We start from the raw sequence: 15,557 nt of genomic DNA, 5'->3' as shown, positions 1-15,557 counted from the left end.
ACTTGTTTGTTACCAAGTCTCAGATTACAGCAAACTCATATTCACATGTCGTCTAGATCAGTGGTTCTCAAACTGTGGTACGTGTACCACTAGTGGTACGCGGACTTCCTTCTAGTGGTACGCAGAGATATCAAATGTGTCATATGTACTTGCTACATATATTTAAAAATTGATAAAAAATTATTTATATATGAATATGACATATTATTTATTATATGAGATGTAGCCTATATTTCTGAGGTCCAGGCAACATTTCCAGGTGTTGATGAATTGGCTACTATATGTTAATACTTTACATTTAAGTACAGCACTTTTCTTTTTTTACTTTTTAAGAACATCAACCTACCATTTTCAGCTTTTAAAATCACATTTTAATTCAAATGTTGACGTTTTTAGATTTTTGTTTGTTTGTTTGTTTTTTTTTTTTACATATAAACACAGTACAGTTAACATTTAGACTTTTTATAATGTTTAAAATGGCTGACAATAATAAATATTCTTAATAATAGAAATAAATCTGCCACATTTTAGACCTGCAGAGCTGTAGCTGCTTTACTGGGCTTGCTACGCTACTGTATTTCAATACTGCTCATTATGGTGGTACTTGGAGAGGCAATTTTTTTCTGAGGTGGTATTTGATAAAAAAAAGTTTGAGAACAGCTGGTCTAGATGCATCCGAACATTTTCAATTCAGTAACACTTCTCTCCACTTAGATGAGGCCAGTAAGTCATCTCTGACCTTTATCATCTCTCCCTTTTCTTTCCACATGCTCCACGAGGGATTTGTTTAATGTCTCCGAGCACTTGCAGATATTCGCTTTCTTTAAATTGCACATAACGCTCTCTCCTGATCAATATTATATGCTGTGTGTGGTGCATCAGAGGCTGCTCGTAATCGGGTTATGGATGAGCATAGACCCTGTTCAATGAGGCAGATTAGATTAGAGCGGATACGGGTCCTATTGCTGAAAGTGTTTATAGATCCCAGAAACGAAAAAAAGAGCGCTCATTGGTGGAGAAATGCTTTACACAGACTCTCCTTCAAATTCATTTGTAATTCTGTGGAGACGCTGTATTTGGTAATAAGACATGGGGAAGATGTGTTGTGCTTTTGTACTTTGTTGGATGATAGGGAATATATCTGGCCGCATCTATTGATTCACTTGAAACTGAAATCGGCAAATCAAAGCAGTTTTACACAATACTATTTCTAAATCTTAGTGTAGAGCAGTATCTCTGTAATCAAGGATCAGTTATTTGGACTTTTGACCATTGCTCTTTAGTGCTAAGTTTGCTTTTTTCATGAATTTTCTGTCCCATTCCTTTCTTGTTTTAGGATTTAGAGACACATATTTGTTTATTTAGAACTGTTAATTATCTTAAGTAATTTATTTTATCCATGGGCCATGTTGCTGCTTACAGTGGATACCAGTAAGATTTAAAAAAAATCTCACAGGCTGAAGTGAATGATGAAAAACATATATATGAGGATACATGATATTTTAAAAGGAAGTAAATGCAATTTAGTAGTGCTCTAAAAGATGCTGAACTTCCAAGATTATCCCAAATGTGCCTTCAGTGCACTTTCATCTTCAGGTCCATTTTCTGTATTTTAGGAGAAATTGTGTTGGTTGCATTTATCAAGTCAATACGGTTGTAAAGTCACCGTTTTGTCGAGGTTTATTGATTCTTGGTCATTGACAGAGTTGTAAATTGAACAAATAAGTCCCATTTTGAATATTACATTTAGCATGTTAATAACATGACGATTTATTTTATCCAATGAGGTATATGCACATGGACTTTTATTTTTCAATAAGCCAGCTCAAGCGTTTCTGATGAACTGTTTTCCCATTCTACTGGTTTCTTTCAAAATGACCTTTGCTGCCTTATTGAGATACACTTTAAAGTGGCAGGGCTGGAGTGGGACTCCTTTTCAGCCCTGGAGTTTCAAGCATTAGACCGGCCCACTGACCGGTCCACCTGAGTTCACGATCGACTATATTAAAATAGGGTCACTTCCTATTCAATTTCTAATTACACTCACGTCTTTTTCAAGAAAACAGCTGCTTTAGAACTTCAAATGTTCAACAACCTTACAGTTGTGTTGTTGTAAAAAAAATAAATGAGTGAAAAAGAGAGGAGAAGAACCCAGTCCAGGAGACTCGAAACAAGCAGAATTCCTTTATTGAGACGTGTTGGTTAATCTGCAGTCAAACAGCGTCTTTTATTAGATGTCCATGTGTCTGCATGAGCCTACTAGAGGTCTGCAGTCTGCAAGTTCTTTCACGAGTCTCTCACAAGTCTCACACAAGTCTGAATTAAGACAAAGATTTCATGGCTATATTGTGTTCTTAGGAGGAGGGGATATGGCTAAACAAAGCATGCAAATTCAGTATTGGAGTCAGCATGGCATAGGTGTTAAAAAACGGCCCAGCTACTGACCACACAAGTTAATCAACATAGGGTTTCTGTAGCATAAAAGCAACACCCGAAGACAAAGACAGAGTCGTTTAAAGCATTTGCATCACTGGCTTAGCCTGTAGTCAGAGAGATAAAGGTTAAATGTCCCTCCTAGCTGGGATGTTAATGAAATTATATAATTAAAAACCAAAGAATATAACTTTTCAGTTATACGTAGATTATTGTTCATTTGGAATTAGTTGATAGAAATTTATCTTTCCACAGTGTCTTAACAATAAAACTTATATGTCTTAACAATTAAAATGAAGTTCAAGAGTTCACACTTAGCTGACTTACCCCCCCTCCCCCCCCCACTCCTGCTGCGTAAAGGCTGATTTATACTTCTGCGTCAAACACCGGCGTATGCTACGGCGCTGACGCATAGCCCTTCGCCGTGGCCATCGCGGTCACTGACGTGCACCTCTCAAAAAATGTAACTACACGTCGCAACGACGCGTAGCGCAAGCTCTGTGATTGGTCGGCTTGGTAGGGCTGACGAGTCTGGGCGGGACCGAGAGCCGCGCGAATGGTGCGACGCCGCGAGCGATTTTTAGTGTCCTGTGAAGGAGCTCCGGATGAAAAGTTTTGTTCTGTGTTTACCTCATAGTTAAAGTTGTTGCACGTCCGCCAGTTCCTGCCTTAAAATGAGCAAGTTTGAGGCCACTTGTACATCCCGGAAGTGTTCAGGAAAAGCAAAAAAGTAGTGAAGAAACTCGACACAGAGGAACATTTGCACCTCACTGCCCACTAGCGTTTCGGAAGTGTTAATGCAGACCGACAGAGACAGCGCGCAGAAGTATAAATGCACAGCCACGCGCGTTGCATGCGCCGTGGGTTACGCCGGTCACCTGACGCAGAAGTATAAATCAGGCTTAAGGATTGCTAAGGTGGTGTGTTGCTGACAGGATTGAATTTGGTGCTAATTTGGTTTAGTCAATTTACTTAGTCTCATGTTTTTGGGAGTGTGGGAGGAAACCGGAGGACCCGGGGAAAACCCACTCAAGCACGGGGAGAACATGAACTCCGCACGAAAATGCTGACCGGTTGTGTGGATACCCGAGTCTGAGGCATTTTTTGCTGTGAGGCCGCAGTGCTAGCCACTGGGCCGCCGTGCTGCCCTGTATAAAAGAGGAGGAGAAGGGGTGGAAGGGGGGATTCTTCAAAACGAAGATGACTAAAGGTAGGGCGTTTGGTTGTTTATACTGGGTTAAGAATAGCCTGATTGGTGGTTCATTCGTTAGCCTGACTCGGGGCCAGCCGTGTCAATCATAAGCACGTGATCCTCTCGAAATTAGTTTATGAATAAACTTCACAAAAAAATGTAAAAAAAGGTTACCTAGATGAGGATGGAACACGGATCAACGATGTCGTAACGTAACGTGCTGACCACTGGACCACAATGGCACTGTTACGTTTGTGTGGCCGGAATGATAGTTACATCATCATTACCCTGCAGGCTGCATTTTGCTCACGGGCTGCGAGACAATAAATAAGAAGAGCGGAGCTGCGGCAAAATAATGAATAAAAAGAGTGAGGCTATGGTCAAATAAATAAATAAATGAAAAAAAGTGTGACTGCTGAGAGTGCAAGCAGCTAGAAACACCGGTCCTCACGGCCAAAAAAACAGACCGGCTCACCGGGAACTCTCCCGGTCCTCCCAACTGGCCAATCCGGGCCTTTAAAGTGGATCTCAGATCAGACAAGAAGCACTGCATTAAATTTCGTTTCTTTAAAATGTCATGGAAAAAGAAAATACCTAAGTATTTCGTTACGTGTTTAGGATTTTTAAGTGGGATGCTGTAACCTTTAGCTGAGATAGGTGTAATGTGTGCAACAGATCAAGGATGAGGCACAAGTCAATTCTCCTATTTAAGCTTTTTACTCAATAGTTAAAACAATATGTAAAAATAATAAATGGGAAAAAGAAATAAACATTTACAATTATATTTAAACAAAAACAACGAGTGGAAGCTAAATAAATGAAATCAACAAAACAAAACAATCCTTAAATCTAAAGTCTAAACTAGGCGTCAAAAAGAAATACAAATAAAAGCCGAGGTCTTCATGTACATGACACCTGAACTAAACTAATTAAACTACAAAACTTAAAATACACAAGTGTCAAAACACTCAAACTGTCACCGACTCGGTCCCAGTCATTCCCCTCGCTGGCCAGCAGAGATCATCATCACCGGACTTCTAACATTACGTCATCCACTTGCACTGACAGCATGCACACCTGCAGCGCATTCAGTTAATGACCCATGCTCACACATATAAGCAGCACACACACTCCAGCCCATGGCAAAGTCTTGTTCTGCCCCGGCTAACACTACTGAGTGTTTCTCATCCTTGCCTGCTTTCCCGTTGCTTACCTTGCTTTGATTCCGACCTTGTCTTGCCTGCTGCCTGCCTTATACCTCAGCCTGAATACCGACTCTGATCCTTGCCGCCTGCCTTGAACTCTAGCCTGCATACCGACTTTGATATTAGCCGTCTGCCTCTGACCCATGCCTGCATACTCATCCTGTGTTTACCTGCTGCCAGCCCTACAACCATATACTACTGTGTTTGATGTGAGTTCGCACACGCATTACATCTGTGTGCTATTTGTTATTAAACTGTGTTTAATAAAAATACTGCAAATAGATCCCTCTGTGTCAGCCACTTCGTTACACAAACTAATCTAACAAAGCATCAATCTAAACTAAAACAAACCTGATAAGACGGTCAAAGCTTAGTTTAGAATCACACAACCATCACATTATGTTACTTAAAGCCAACGAAGTTCAACAAGCAAACTCGAATTACCACAGTAAACTGAGATAATAAATCGAAAACGTCATAATGATGATGGACAGAATGGTAAACCAATAAGAAAACTAAGGGCTGAGCAAACAGAGAGAAGGGTGAAAAAAAAATAGACAAAGAAAACATCAAACGTAACATTTTTCAATGGAGTTTCTGTGCTCGCCTGCTGCTCTTGATGAACCTTAAACAACCTTTTATCTCATTTTAAGCTTGAACAAATCAATAAATACTCAAGTCTATTTAACTGACTATATTTTAATTGCATTATCAATGCTTATAACAGAATAGGTATTATATTGTGATACATATACAGTATATTACTATCAGGATACGAGATGACTTATATCGTGATATGAGATTTTTGTCATATTGTAAAATATTGCACTGATGACCTTTTGGTAGGAAAAATGCTAAGTGTCATCCGAATAGTAGATCAAATCAGAATATTAGAACGTTAGAAGTAATAATGATGCACTTTTTATCATATACAAATTGAGTATTACAGACTTTTTACAAATACATTATGTCACAGGATCCAGACCTTCAAACGTTAAAGTATACAATATGAAAATTGCATTCAACTTATATTATGCATTCAGTTTTTGACAGAGGTCATCCCCATCTAAAACGTGAAACTGTCTCATGTTGTGTTCAGGCGGGCTGGTGATGGGAACAGGCATTGAGTCTTCATCTCACATCTACGGCCTGTTTCAGCACATCTGTGTGGCCTTTGAGCTGGTGTTGGCTGACGGCAGTCTGGTCCGCTGCACTGAGGTGAGTTCATTATTGCACATTAAATTAAACCATATCACAAAGACATATTAATATTTTTGAAATCAAAACTCTTGCTCGCAGAAAGAAAACTCTGACCTGTTTTATGCCGTTCCCTGGTCCTGCGGGACTCTGGGGTTTCTGGTTGCGGCAGAGATCCGGATAATTCCAGCTCAGAAATGGGTGAAGCTGCACTATGAACCTGTTCGCGGCTTGGATGCAATTTGCAAAAAGTTTGCTGAGGAATCTGCCAATAAGGAGAACCAGTTTGTTGAGGGACTTCAGTACTCTCGGGACGAGGCTGTGATTATGACCGGCGTCATGACGGATCATGCAGAGCCTGACAAGGTGATAATGAGAATTTTACAAAGTGATCTCATTTCATTTTTTTGGTATTTTTCCTATGGCTGTCTTGCTAGTTCATTAGCAAAGCCCACATTTACAGTTTAGCAATTCCAGTGTTATGGATGTTACGTTTGTAGTAAAAACTCAAAACATAAATTGACAGAGGAAGTATATTTTTACGTTATTTTGAAACATCTCTTTATATTCTAATCAACTACCCACAGAGTTGTGGTCATGGATGTTACAAAAAAGTCTGCAAGTTTACAGTATGCAACCTACTTTGTAGAAATTAATTTATTCATTTTCGTGTCGGCTTAGTCACTTTATTAATTAGGGGTCGCTACAGCGGAATGAACCGATCCGCTGTTTTTACGCATGTTTTTACGCAGCGGATGCCCTTCCAGCAGCAATCCATTTTTGGGAAACATCCATACACACTCATTCAAACTCGTACACTACGGACAATTTTAGCCTACCCAATTCACCTGTACCGCATCTCTTTGGACTGTGGGGGAAACTGGAGCACTCGTAGGAAACCCACGCAAACACAGGGAGAACATGCAAGCTCCACACAGAAACGCCAACTGACCGAGCCGAGGCTCGAACCAGCGACCTTCTTGCTGTGAGGCGACAGCACTACCTACTGCGCCACTGCGTCGCCATACTTTGTAGAAATCCTGTGAAATAAACTAAACAACCCAAAAGAAAAGATGCTAATCAAAAGGATAAGAGTTGGCTCACTATAAAACAAACAAGACTGATTTTATTTGATTTGACATTTTTGCTTTTATGATGAAAAAACTTCGTTATGCATGTGACATCTATCTGTTATGGATGCGATGGATGTGAAATGGCCACTTGTGTGACTTTGGTAAATCAAATATAATTGTGTGAAATCATTGACAGAGACATTTTTTTAGTATTTTTAAAGCACTGTAAATACAAGCCTACACAAAAAACAAAGAAACGGTTTCGCTTTTTTTGGCGAAATCTTAATTTTTTCATGGCAAGCTTGACATTTGCATGGAATTGCTCTATTCCATTTTATAAAAAGTATGTTAGCATCAAATATGCTTCTAATATGTAAAAAAAAACATGCAGAAACAATGCTTGCAGTGTGTTCAGTCATGCTAGCAATGTGCTAAAATATCCTAGTAATGCAAAAGCATGCAATGTAAATGATGAAACTGGCTAGCAGTGTGTGTTAAATGTTAGCAAATAAGATAATGACATGTTAATGAGCTAAAACATGCTTTCAGTGCTTTAAAACATGCTAGCAATGTGTCAAACATGTTTGCAGCATGCTATTTACATGGTAGAAACTTGCTAGCAAAAACGTGAACTTGTTATCACTTGGCAACACTTTATAAACCAAGATACCATTCAAACAGCTACCAGCACCCTAACGACCTAATGAAGTGAAAATTCGAGATTTATTTACTGTAAAATAAAATGTAAATGTTATTTAAAATGTTTTTTGGGGTCAGCAGTTTTTTAACAGTGTGCTGAAACGTGTAGTTATAAGCTATATCGTTCTAGTGACATGTTAAAACATACAATACAAGATGAGGAAACATGCTAGAAATGTAATAAAATATGATAAAACTATTTTGCGACATCACAGTGGTGCAGTGGGTAGCGCTGTCGCCTCACAGCAAGAAGGTTGCTGGTTCGAGCCCTGGCTGTGTGGAGTTTGCATGTTCTCTCCGTGTTTGCGTGGGTTTCCTCAGGGTGCTCTGGTTACCCCTACAACTCCCAAGACATGTGGTATAGGTGAATTGGGTAAGCTAAATTGTTTGTAGTGTATGTGTGTGAATGAGTGTGTATGGGTGTTTCCCAGTTATGGGTTGCAGCTGGAAGAGCATCTGCTGTGTAAAACATATGCTGGATAAGTTGGCGGTTCATTCCGCTGTGGCGACCCCTGATTAATAAAGGGACTAAGCCGAATGAACAAATGAATTAAACATTTTTAAACATGCTATAAACTTGTTAGCACTGTGCAAAACATCCTAGCGACATGTTAAAATGCTAGCACATTGCAACCAAAGTCCAGTTCATAATAAATATAGTAAACGAAGCATGTTTATTTTAAAACCATATATGATGAAATGTCATTGTGTAATCGTATTGTTTATTTATTTTTTTCTGTTTGTCCTTCTCTCTGGTTGTCAGACTAACTGTATAGGTTATTATTACAAGCCGTGGTTCTTTCGGCATGTGGAGAGTTTCCTGAAGCAGAACCGCGTTGCAGTGGAGTACATTCCTCTCCGCCACTATTACCACAGACACACCCGCAGCATCTTCTGGGAGTTACAAGTAAATTACTCCGGAAAACTGCACTCAGCAACACAATTACTAAATGATCTGCTTTTCCTATTTGTACATTCTGGTTTTAAAGGGGTCATGGCACGAGGAATCAAATTTCCCTTGATCTTTTGACATATTAGAGGTCTTGGTACCATTACAAGTGTAATGGTTAGCATTAATCATTGAATCATTAGCACCCCCGTTTTTTTTTTTTTTTTTTTTTTTCCTTAATTTCTGTTTAACGGAAAACCTGAGAATATTTTTTCAACACATTTCTAAACATATTAGTTTTAATAACTCATTTCTAATAGCAGATTTATTTTATCTTTGCCATGATGACCGCGTCACCGCAAAAGTTGAGAAGCAGCAGGGTCAACACCATATCCATGCTTGCACATAAAACCTAAGGATGGTCCATATTAAATCTAGTTTAGTTATGTAACTATTTATTGTATAGTAAATATTTATATCTAATTTTTACTGAAGATTTGCACCATGTTTATTTGAACTTTGACGCATTATTTATTATTTTCTTATTCTTTATTTGTTCATTATAAGTGGTGTTGTTTATGGTAACAGAAAATATATTATTTGGAAAATGTCAAACTTGTTTAAGTGTTCCGTTATTTTGTAACAATCTTTCTGTTTAGTTATTTCCCAGAACTTTTGGGCAAATACATTGTCAGTAAATAAATGCACTAGTTATTTTCCCACTGAAAAACGCCTTAGAATAACATTTAAATAAATTGCTATAACTTGCTCAGGAAAAGGTGGATGTAGACAAAATTTATTTTGGAAGTATAAAACATCAAAGCGTTTATTTCTAAAGAAAAAAAACAAACTTCAAAAGGTTTTGTTTGTAATAACTAGAAAATGCCACTTTTTTAAAAACCGTTTTTCTTAAAATTCTGGATATATTTTCTGTCTGTTCATATGTTTTTGGACCAAAAAATATTTTAGACTAGACCTTTAATTGATACAGATTGAAGCTTCAGGTTCTCCTGTTTAAAATAATATATGACACTTGAGGCTTGAGGCCCATTAGGTGCCCACAAAATACCTCTAGGTCTTTAAGGGTTAAATTTGTATTATTATTATTATTATTATTATTATTATTATTATTATTATTTTAGGGGTTTTCACCTTCAATGTTATAGAACAGGGGATATTATAGTCCGGAAAATGTGTGGAGCAGAGATGGTATGGATCAGGATAGGACATCGAGCTGGGAATTGAACTCTGGTCTTTGTGAACACCATAGTGCCATGTGTCGACGCAATTACCACTAGGCTATTGGCACAGACACGTTATTCTATTTAAAACACAAACACTTGAGACACAAACTTTCTCTATGGATTCCATTAGCTTTAGATATTTCACTAGTCCCGTAATGCATAGTTAAAGAGATGACCACTACCCCTCTTTCATCTTAATCAAGTATTTATCTCTCTCTTAATCCTTCTCTCTCCCTCCCCAACATACTCACACACAGTTTTGATGCATTATATCCACTAAAACCTTCCATTAGCTTCAGGAAGCGTGCGTTGACTGTTGATTGGCAGCGCTAGTTTGACATTACTCAATAAATTATGCAGCTAAAGCAGAGATGGACAAGACCAGGAGTGTCTTTGACTTCCAAACACAACTTTTCTGGTCATAAACAATGGTGTGCGCATACAGCACTTACTGTAATAACTCAACATATTGATCACGCAACCCATTTCCTCTCTGTTGTCATCTTATCTTGTTTACCGTTACTTCATCTATCATATATGTATGCAATTTATTTGTTTCTTCCATTACTTGGTGTCTGTTTTTCAGGACATTATTCCATTTGGGAATAACCCGTTGTTCCGGTATGTGTTTGGCTGGATGGTTCCTCCAAAGATCTCTCTGCTAAAGCTTACTCAGGGAGAGACCATCCGCAAACTGTACGAGCAGCACCATGTGGTGCAGGACATGCTGGTCCCCATGAAGGACATCAAGGCTGCCATCCAGCGTTTCCATGAGGACATTCATGTAAGTAAACCAGACATGGGCTGTTTTCTGCGTTCTTGTTGAGACCAGTCTTGCCGGTCTTAAAGAACGAACTCTGGAGACAACGAGAACAGAGAATGCGTCCTCTGAGAAATGAGATACTGCAATCTTACCACTGGTCACATGACCTATATGCGTTTTTTTAAAGAAAAATTATTTAAACATTACAGCATTCTTACGATTTATTGTTTTACCCCTTTTCGAAATATATACTCTGCATAAAACATTACAAATATACATTGCACAATATAAATAAAAACAGATCTTAATGCGAATTTCAGCAAACAAACACCCTGACTGTGTTTATTCCTTATTAAGATGTCCATGGTAATGTTTACTTTCACTGTTTCATTTAGGGAAACTCCTGAGGTAAATAAGTCATATCTCTGAACTTCAAAGGGTCACGAAACACCAAAACACATATTTTGAGCTCTTGACAGTCGTTTATGTGTCCCACACTGCTAAAAACACTATTAGGACACCTATATTTCACTAAAAAGTGTAAATTGGTTGTTTTTGCGTTATTTCAAGCAAATTTGTACTTCCAGTTTGAAACGAATATTTGAAGCTGCGTCACGGCTATGAGATAATAGCGTTGTATTCCAGCATGCAGACTGGACGTCTGTGCCAGAGGGTGTCTTATTACATCTTACAGTGTGTTGCATTAATGCATGAGTAAGGTTTGGTTCAAACCAATCAGCACGCTCTATTGTGCAACTTCATTAATATTCATTACTGTCATAGTGCTTAGACGACAGACACGCCACGTTGTGTTGGCAAAACAAGCGTGAAGTGTTGCTTTTATAGTTTGCTGCAGTGAAGTTTTGTTTTCATTTTCTCTCTGTGAGAGCTCAGCTGGAGTTACGTGTGGATTAACAGTGTACGTGACGCTCGACAACAATAACTTACGTGTCTAAGGAGGATTATTGTTTACCTGAGAGCTGTTCTCATCTGCAAACACTGAGATCCAGATTCGCTTGTAGTCTCCTCTTAATAAAGACGCGGCTCTAGTTGCTGGTGATTGTCCTGTCTCTACAGATTTGGTAAGTGAGCGACCAGTGCTCTTTGTTTATTCAGTTTGTTCGTATCGAAAAAACTATTGCACCGAGTGTAAACATGTTAGCACTACAACCAAACTTTACCCCCTTGTAGGATTTTCACCACATTTTGTGACCGGAATAACACACGCGGCTTTCTGACGCTACCTGTCGTGTGCATCTAAGTTTCCAGGAAATGCTGAGGGTTTTTTTTCTCTCATTCGCCGTGCGGTATCAAACATTGTATGAAAAATACATGCTTACAGCAGTTCCTCGAATCAAATATCTCGTTTGTCGCGAGGGACATGAGTGAATTCCCTGAATGAAAGAGCCAAACTGCAGTTAAAGTCCACCATTTAATAATTTGGCAAATAATTCGACTACAGATGTCCATGTAAACACAGTCCCTTTCTCCCCTGTGTGTGTGTGTGTGTTTTGACTCTGAAATTCAGCGCGCCCAAATAGACACTCCCACACCATGCCTCTTTTCTTTCTCCGACACTCCTCCCTAAACAGAGCTGGACACGCCCACTTTTCTGACTTTTTCCAAAGTAGAGGTGTGAAAACACCCTGCTGAAACGAGGGGGTTACATGGCCCTTTAATAATAAATCTAAATAAAATGCAGCGCTTCCCACCTCCAGTCGCAATGACTTCTCGGACTTCTAGAGTGAGATTGGTGCTCAAGTTTGCATAGTTGCGTTCTCGATATCAAGAACACATCCGGGAAGTTTCACGCGTCCTCTGTTCTAGCGGTCTTGAGTATTGGAACTGAACTTTGGCAGCTGATGATGACGTTACACAAGAACACGCAAGAGCGCTGAAGAACGCATATTGAGAAACAGCCTCGCACTCAAATGTACACTCACTTTATTAGGTACACCTGTTTAACTACTTAATAATGCTAAACATCTAAACAGCCAATCACATGACAGCAACTCAATGCATTTAGACGTGAAGACGTGGTCACGAGGATCTGCTGGAGTTCTGAAAGCATCAGATAGGTGATTTAAAGGTTCAAGAAACCCTCTAGTACTTTATTTATTTTGAGACTTTAACAGATTTGTGTGTTGAGCATCAGTTAAGACAATGTTAGCACCCGTTAGCTTTAATTGTGGGGAAAACTGGATATTTTTGAGCTTTTGTCAGCTAATTTCATCTTCCGGGTTTAAAATGATTTTTGGGTCGGATCAAAAACAGTGACGCTGCACAAAACTGCAAGTGCAAAGATGACTCATCGGTTTCTCATTATTACTCATGGCAGAGTTTTCTTATCCTATGAGAAGAGCCTGCTTCTTAATTATTCATGACTGCGCATGCTTTCCGAAGGCAAGGCAGACCTGCTAGTTCAGCATAGTATAGCTCCAACCAGCTCCAACTCAACCTGCTTAATAGTCTCTACTAGTAGTCATGAGCTAACATCTTGATTAGTTGGATCAGCTGTTTGATTAGGGTTGGAGCAAAACTGTGCAGAACAGCAGCCATCCAGGAATTTAGCTTTATACCTATGATCTAGAACAGTGTTTCTCAACCATGTTCCAGGAGGACCACCAGCTCTGCACATTTTCCATGTCTCTTTAACCAAACACACCTGATTCAGATCATCAGCTCATTAGCAGAGACTGAAAGACCTGTAATGGGTGTGACAGATAAAGGTGACATTCAAAACATGCAGTGTTGGTGGTCCTGGTGGAACATTGTTAAGAAACACTGATCAAACTGCAGTCAAACATATGTTGAAGTACAGATTCGCTGAAGCACGAATTTATTTCCAACAAGGCAGAGTGTTGCAAATGATTACTGGATACAACTCTGTAGATTAGAATCTCTGAACACACAACACATCAAACCTTGAAGCAGATGAGCTACAGCAGCGGAAGAAGAGCACACCAGTGACACTCCTGTTACAAAAATTAGACAATACTGAAAAACTTGCCTCATCCAGTGCAAGATTTGTATGATAGGATCAGAATTTGGCATAGCACAAAAACTTGAAGTACTCAAATGACCTCCAATCACCAGATCTCACTCTAATAGACTGCTGAATGGGAGTTTCTTATCATGGATGTCCGGATAACAAGTTTATAGCAACTAGCGATGCTAACATTTCAATATGGACCAAAATCTCTGAGCAATGTTGTTGAATTAATGCCACAAAATTATAGTAGTCCTGAAGATAAAAAGGCTGTCCAAACTGGTGATAGCAATGTGTATCTAATAAAGGGGACATTAAGTGTACACAAATATATTCAGCATGGAAAGTAATGTCTATTTCAATTGAAAGCAGGCATCAAAAATTCATTTATATGAAAGTCTATTCCAGTAATGTTCACCACAGACCTTTATTTTGCTCTGAAATCGAAAGCTGCTTTTCTAAAAACCCATTAGAAATTCTTGAGGGAACCCATGACTCCAAAAGCCAATTCTCCTGCAGTCTGCAAAACCAACCGGCTCAATATCTGCCAAATCACAACTAATTTGTACAATTCAACCACTGCATTTGGTTCAAAGACACTAAATGAGTTTTATGAAAAGAAAATGTCAAAATAGGAATGAAAGTTAGCAGAGAGAATTAATTTTAAACATCTTGGGTTTAATTTGATAACATCAACAGCAACAAACAATAAATAATACTCTTTAACAATCACATTTTTGAAGTTACTGTAACAAGTCACACCTAGTGGCAGAACAATGTAACGTCAACTGTAACAAAACATTTTAATGAAGTATTACTGCAATTTAAATCAAACGTCATTTATTGACATAAACATGTAAAAAAAAAAAAACAATATAAAGATACTAAGTAAATCAGGCATTATAATATAAACTCACTGGCCACTTTATTAAATACACCTTACTAGTAGTGGGTTGAACCCGCTTTTGACTTCAGAACTGCCTTAATCCTTTGTGGAAGATTCAACAAGGTAGTGGAACTATTCCTCAGAGATTTTGCTCCATGATGGCATCTTGCAGTTGCTGCCGATTTGTTAGCTGATTTGAATCTCCCGTTCCACTACATCCCATGCTTTATTGGATTGAGATCTTGTGACTGTGGAGGCCATTTGAGTAGAGTGAACTCATTGTCCTGTTCAAGAAACTAATCTGTGATGATTCGCGCTTTATGACATGGCACGTTATCCTGCTGGAAGTAGCCGTCAGAGATAAGTACACTGTGGTCAAAAAGGAATGGACATGTTCAACAACAATACTCAAGCAGGCTTGATGCTTAATTGGTTCTAATGGGCCCAAAGTGTGCCAAAAAAAATATCCCCCACACCATTACACCACCAGCAGCAGCCTGAACCGTTGATACAAGGCAGGATGGATCCATGCTTTCATGTGGTTGACGACAAATTCTGACCCTACCATGTGAGTGTCGCAGCAGAAATCGAGACTCATCAGAGCAGGCAATGTTTTTCCAATGCTCAATTGTCCAGTTATGAGCTTGTGTCTATTGTAGCCTCCGTTTCCTGTTCTTGCCTGACAGGAGTGGCACCTGGTGTGGTTTTCTGCTGCTGTAGCCTATCTGCCTCAAGGTTGGACATGTTGTGCATTCAGGGATGCTCTTCTGCATACCTCGGTTGTAACGAGTGATTATTTGAGTTACTGTTGCCTTCCTATCAGCTCGAACCAGTCTGGCCATTCTCCTTTGACCTCCTTTAGCATCAACAAGGCATTTGCCCCCCACAGAACTGCCTCTCACTGGATATTTTCTCTTTTTCTGACCATTCTCTGTAAATCCTAGAGGTAGTTTTGCTGGAAAATCCCAGTAGATCCACAGTTTCTGA

At 39.0% G+C, this 15,557-nt stretch overlaps 3 protein-coding genes across 4 annotated transcripts in view; 2 read left to right on the top strand and 1 right to left on the bottom strand.

Annotated features, from left to right (window-relative positions):
• Positions 1-15,557, bottom strand: part of dsg2.2 (desmoglein 2, tandem duplicate 2) — a 713,230-nt gene that overhangs the window by 208,585 nt on the left and 489,088 nt on the right. The gene's annotated exons all lie outside the window — the stretch shown is intronic.
• usp24 (ubiquitin specific peptidase 24) overlaps positions 1-15,557 on the top strand; it is a 746,345-nt gene that overhangs the window by 414,239 nt on the left and 316,549 nt on the right. The gene's annotated exons all lie outside the window — the stretch shown is intronic.
• Positions 1-15,557, top strand: part of dhcr24 (24-dehydrocholesterol reductase) — a 62,111-nt gene that overhangs the window by 42,115 nt on the left and 4,439 nt on the right. For both annotated transcript variants that reach the window (XM_073932412.1, NM_001008645.1), the window contains 4 exon segments: positions 5,930-6,048; positions 6,130-6,393; positions 8,563-8,706; positions 10,519-10,716. In XM_073932412.1, coding sequence (XP_073788513.1) covers positions 5,930-6,048; positions 6,130-6,393; positions 8,563-8,706; positions 10,519-10,716 — 725 coding nt within the window.

Source organism: Danio rerio, chromosome 20 (genome assembly GCF_049306965.1).
Source record: "Danio rerio strain Tuebingen ecotype United States chromosome 20, GRCz12tu, whole genome shotgun sequence".
NCBI lineage: Eukaryota > Metazoa > Chordata > Actinopteri > Cypriniformes > Danionidae > Danio > Danio rerio.
This window is presented reverse-complemented; position numbering and strand designations above follow the sequence as displayed.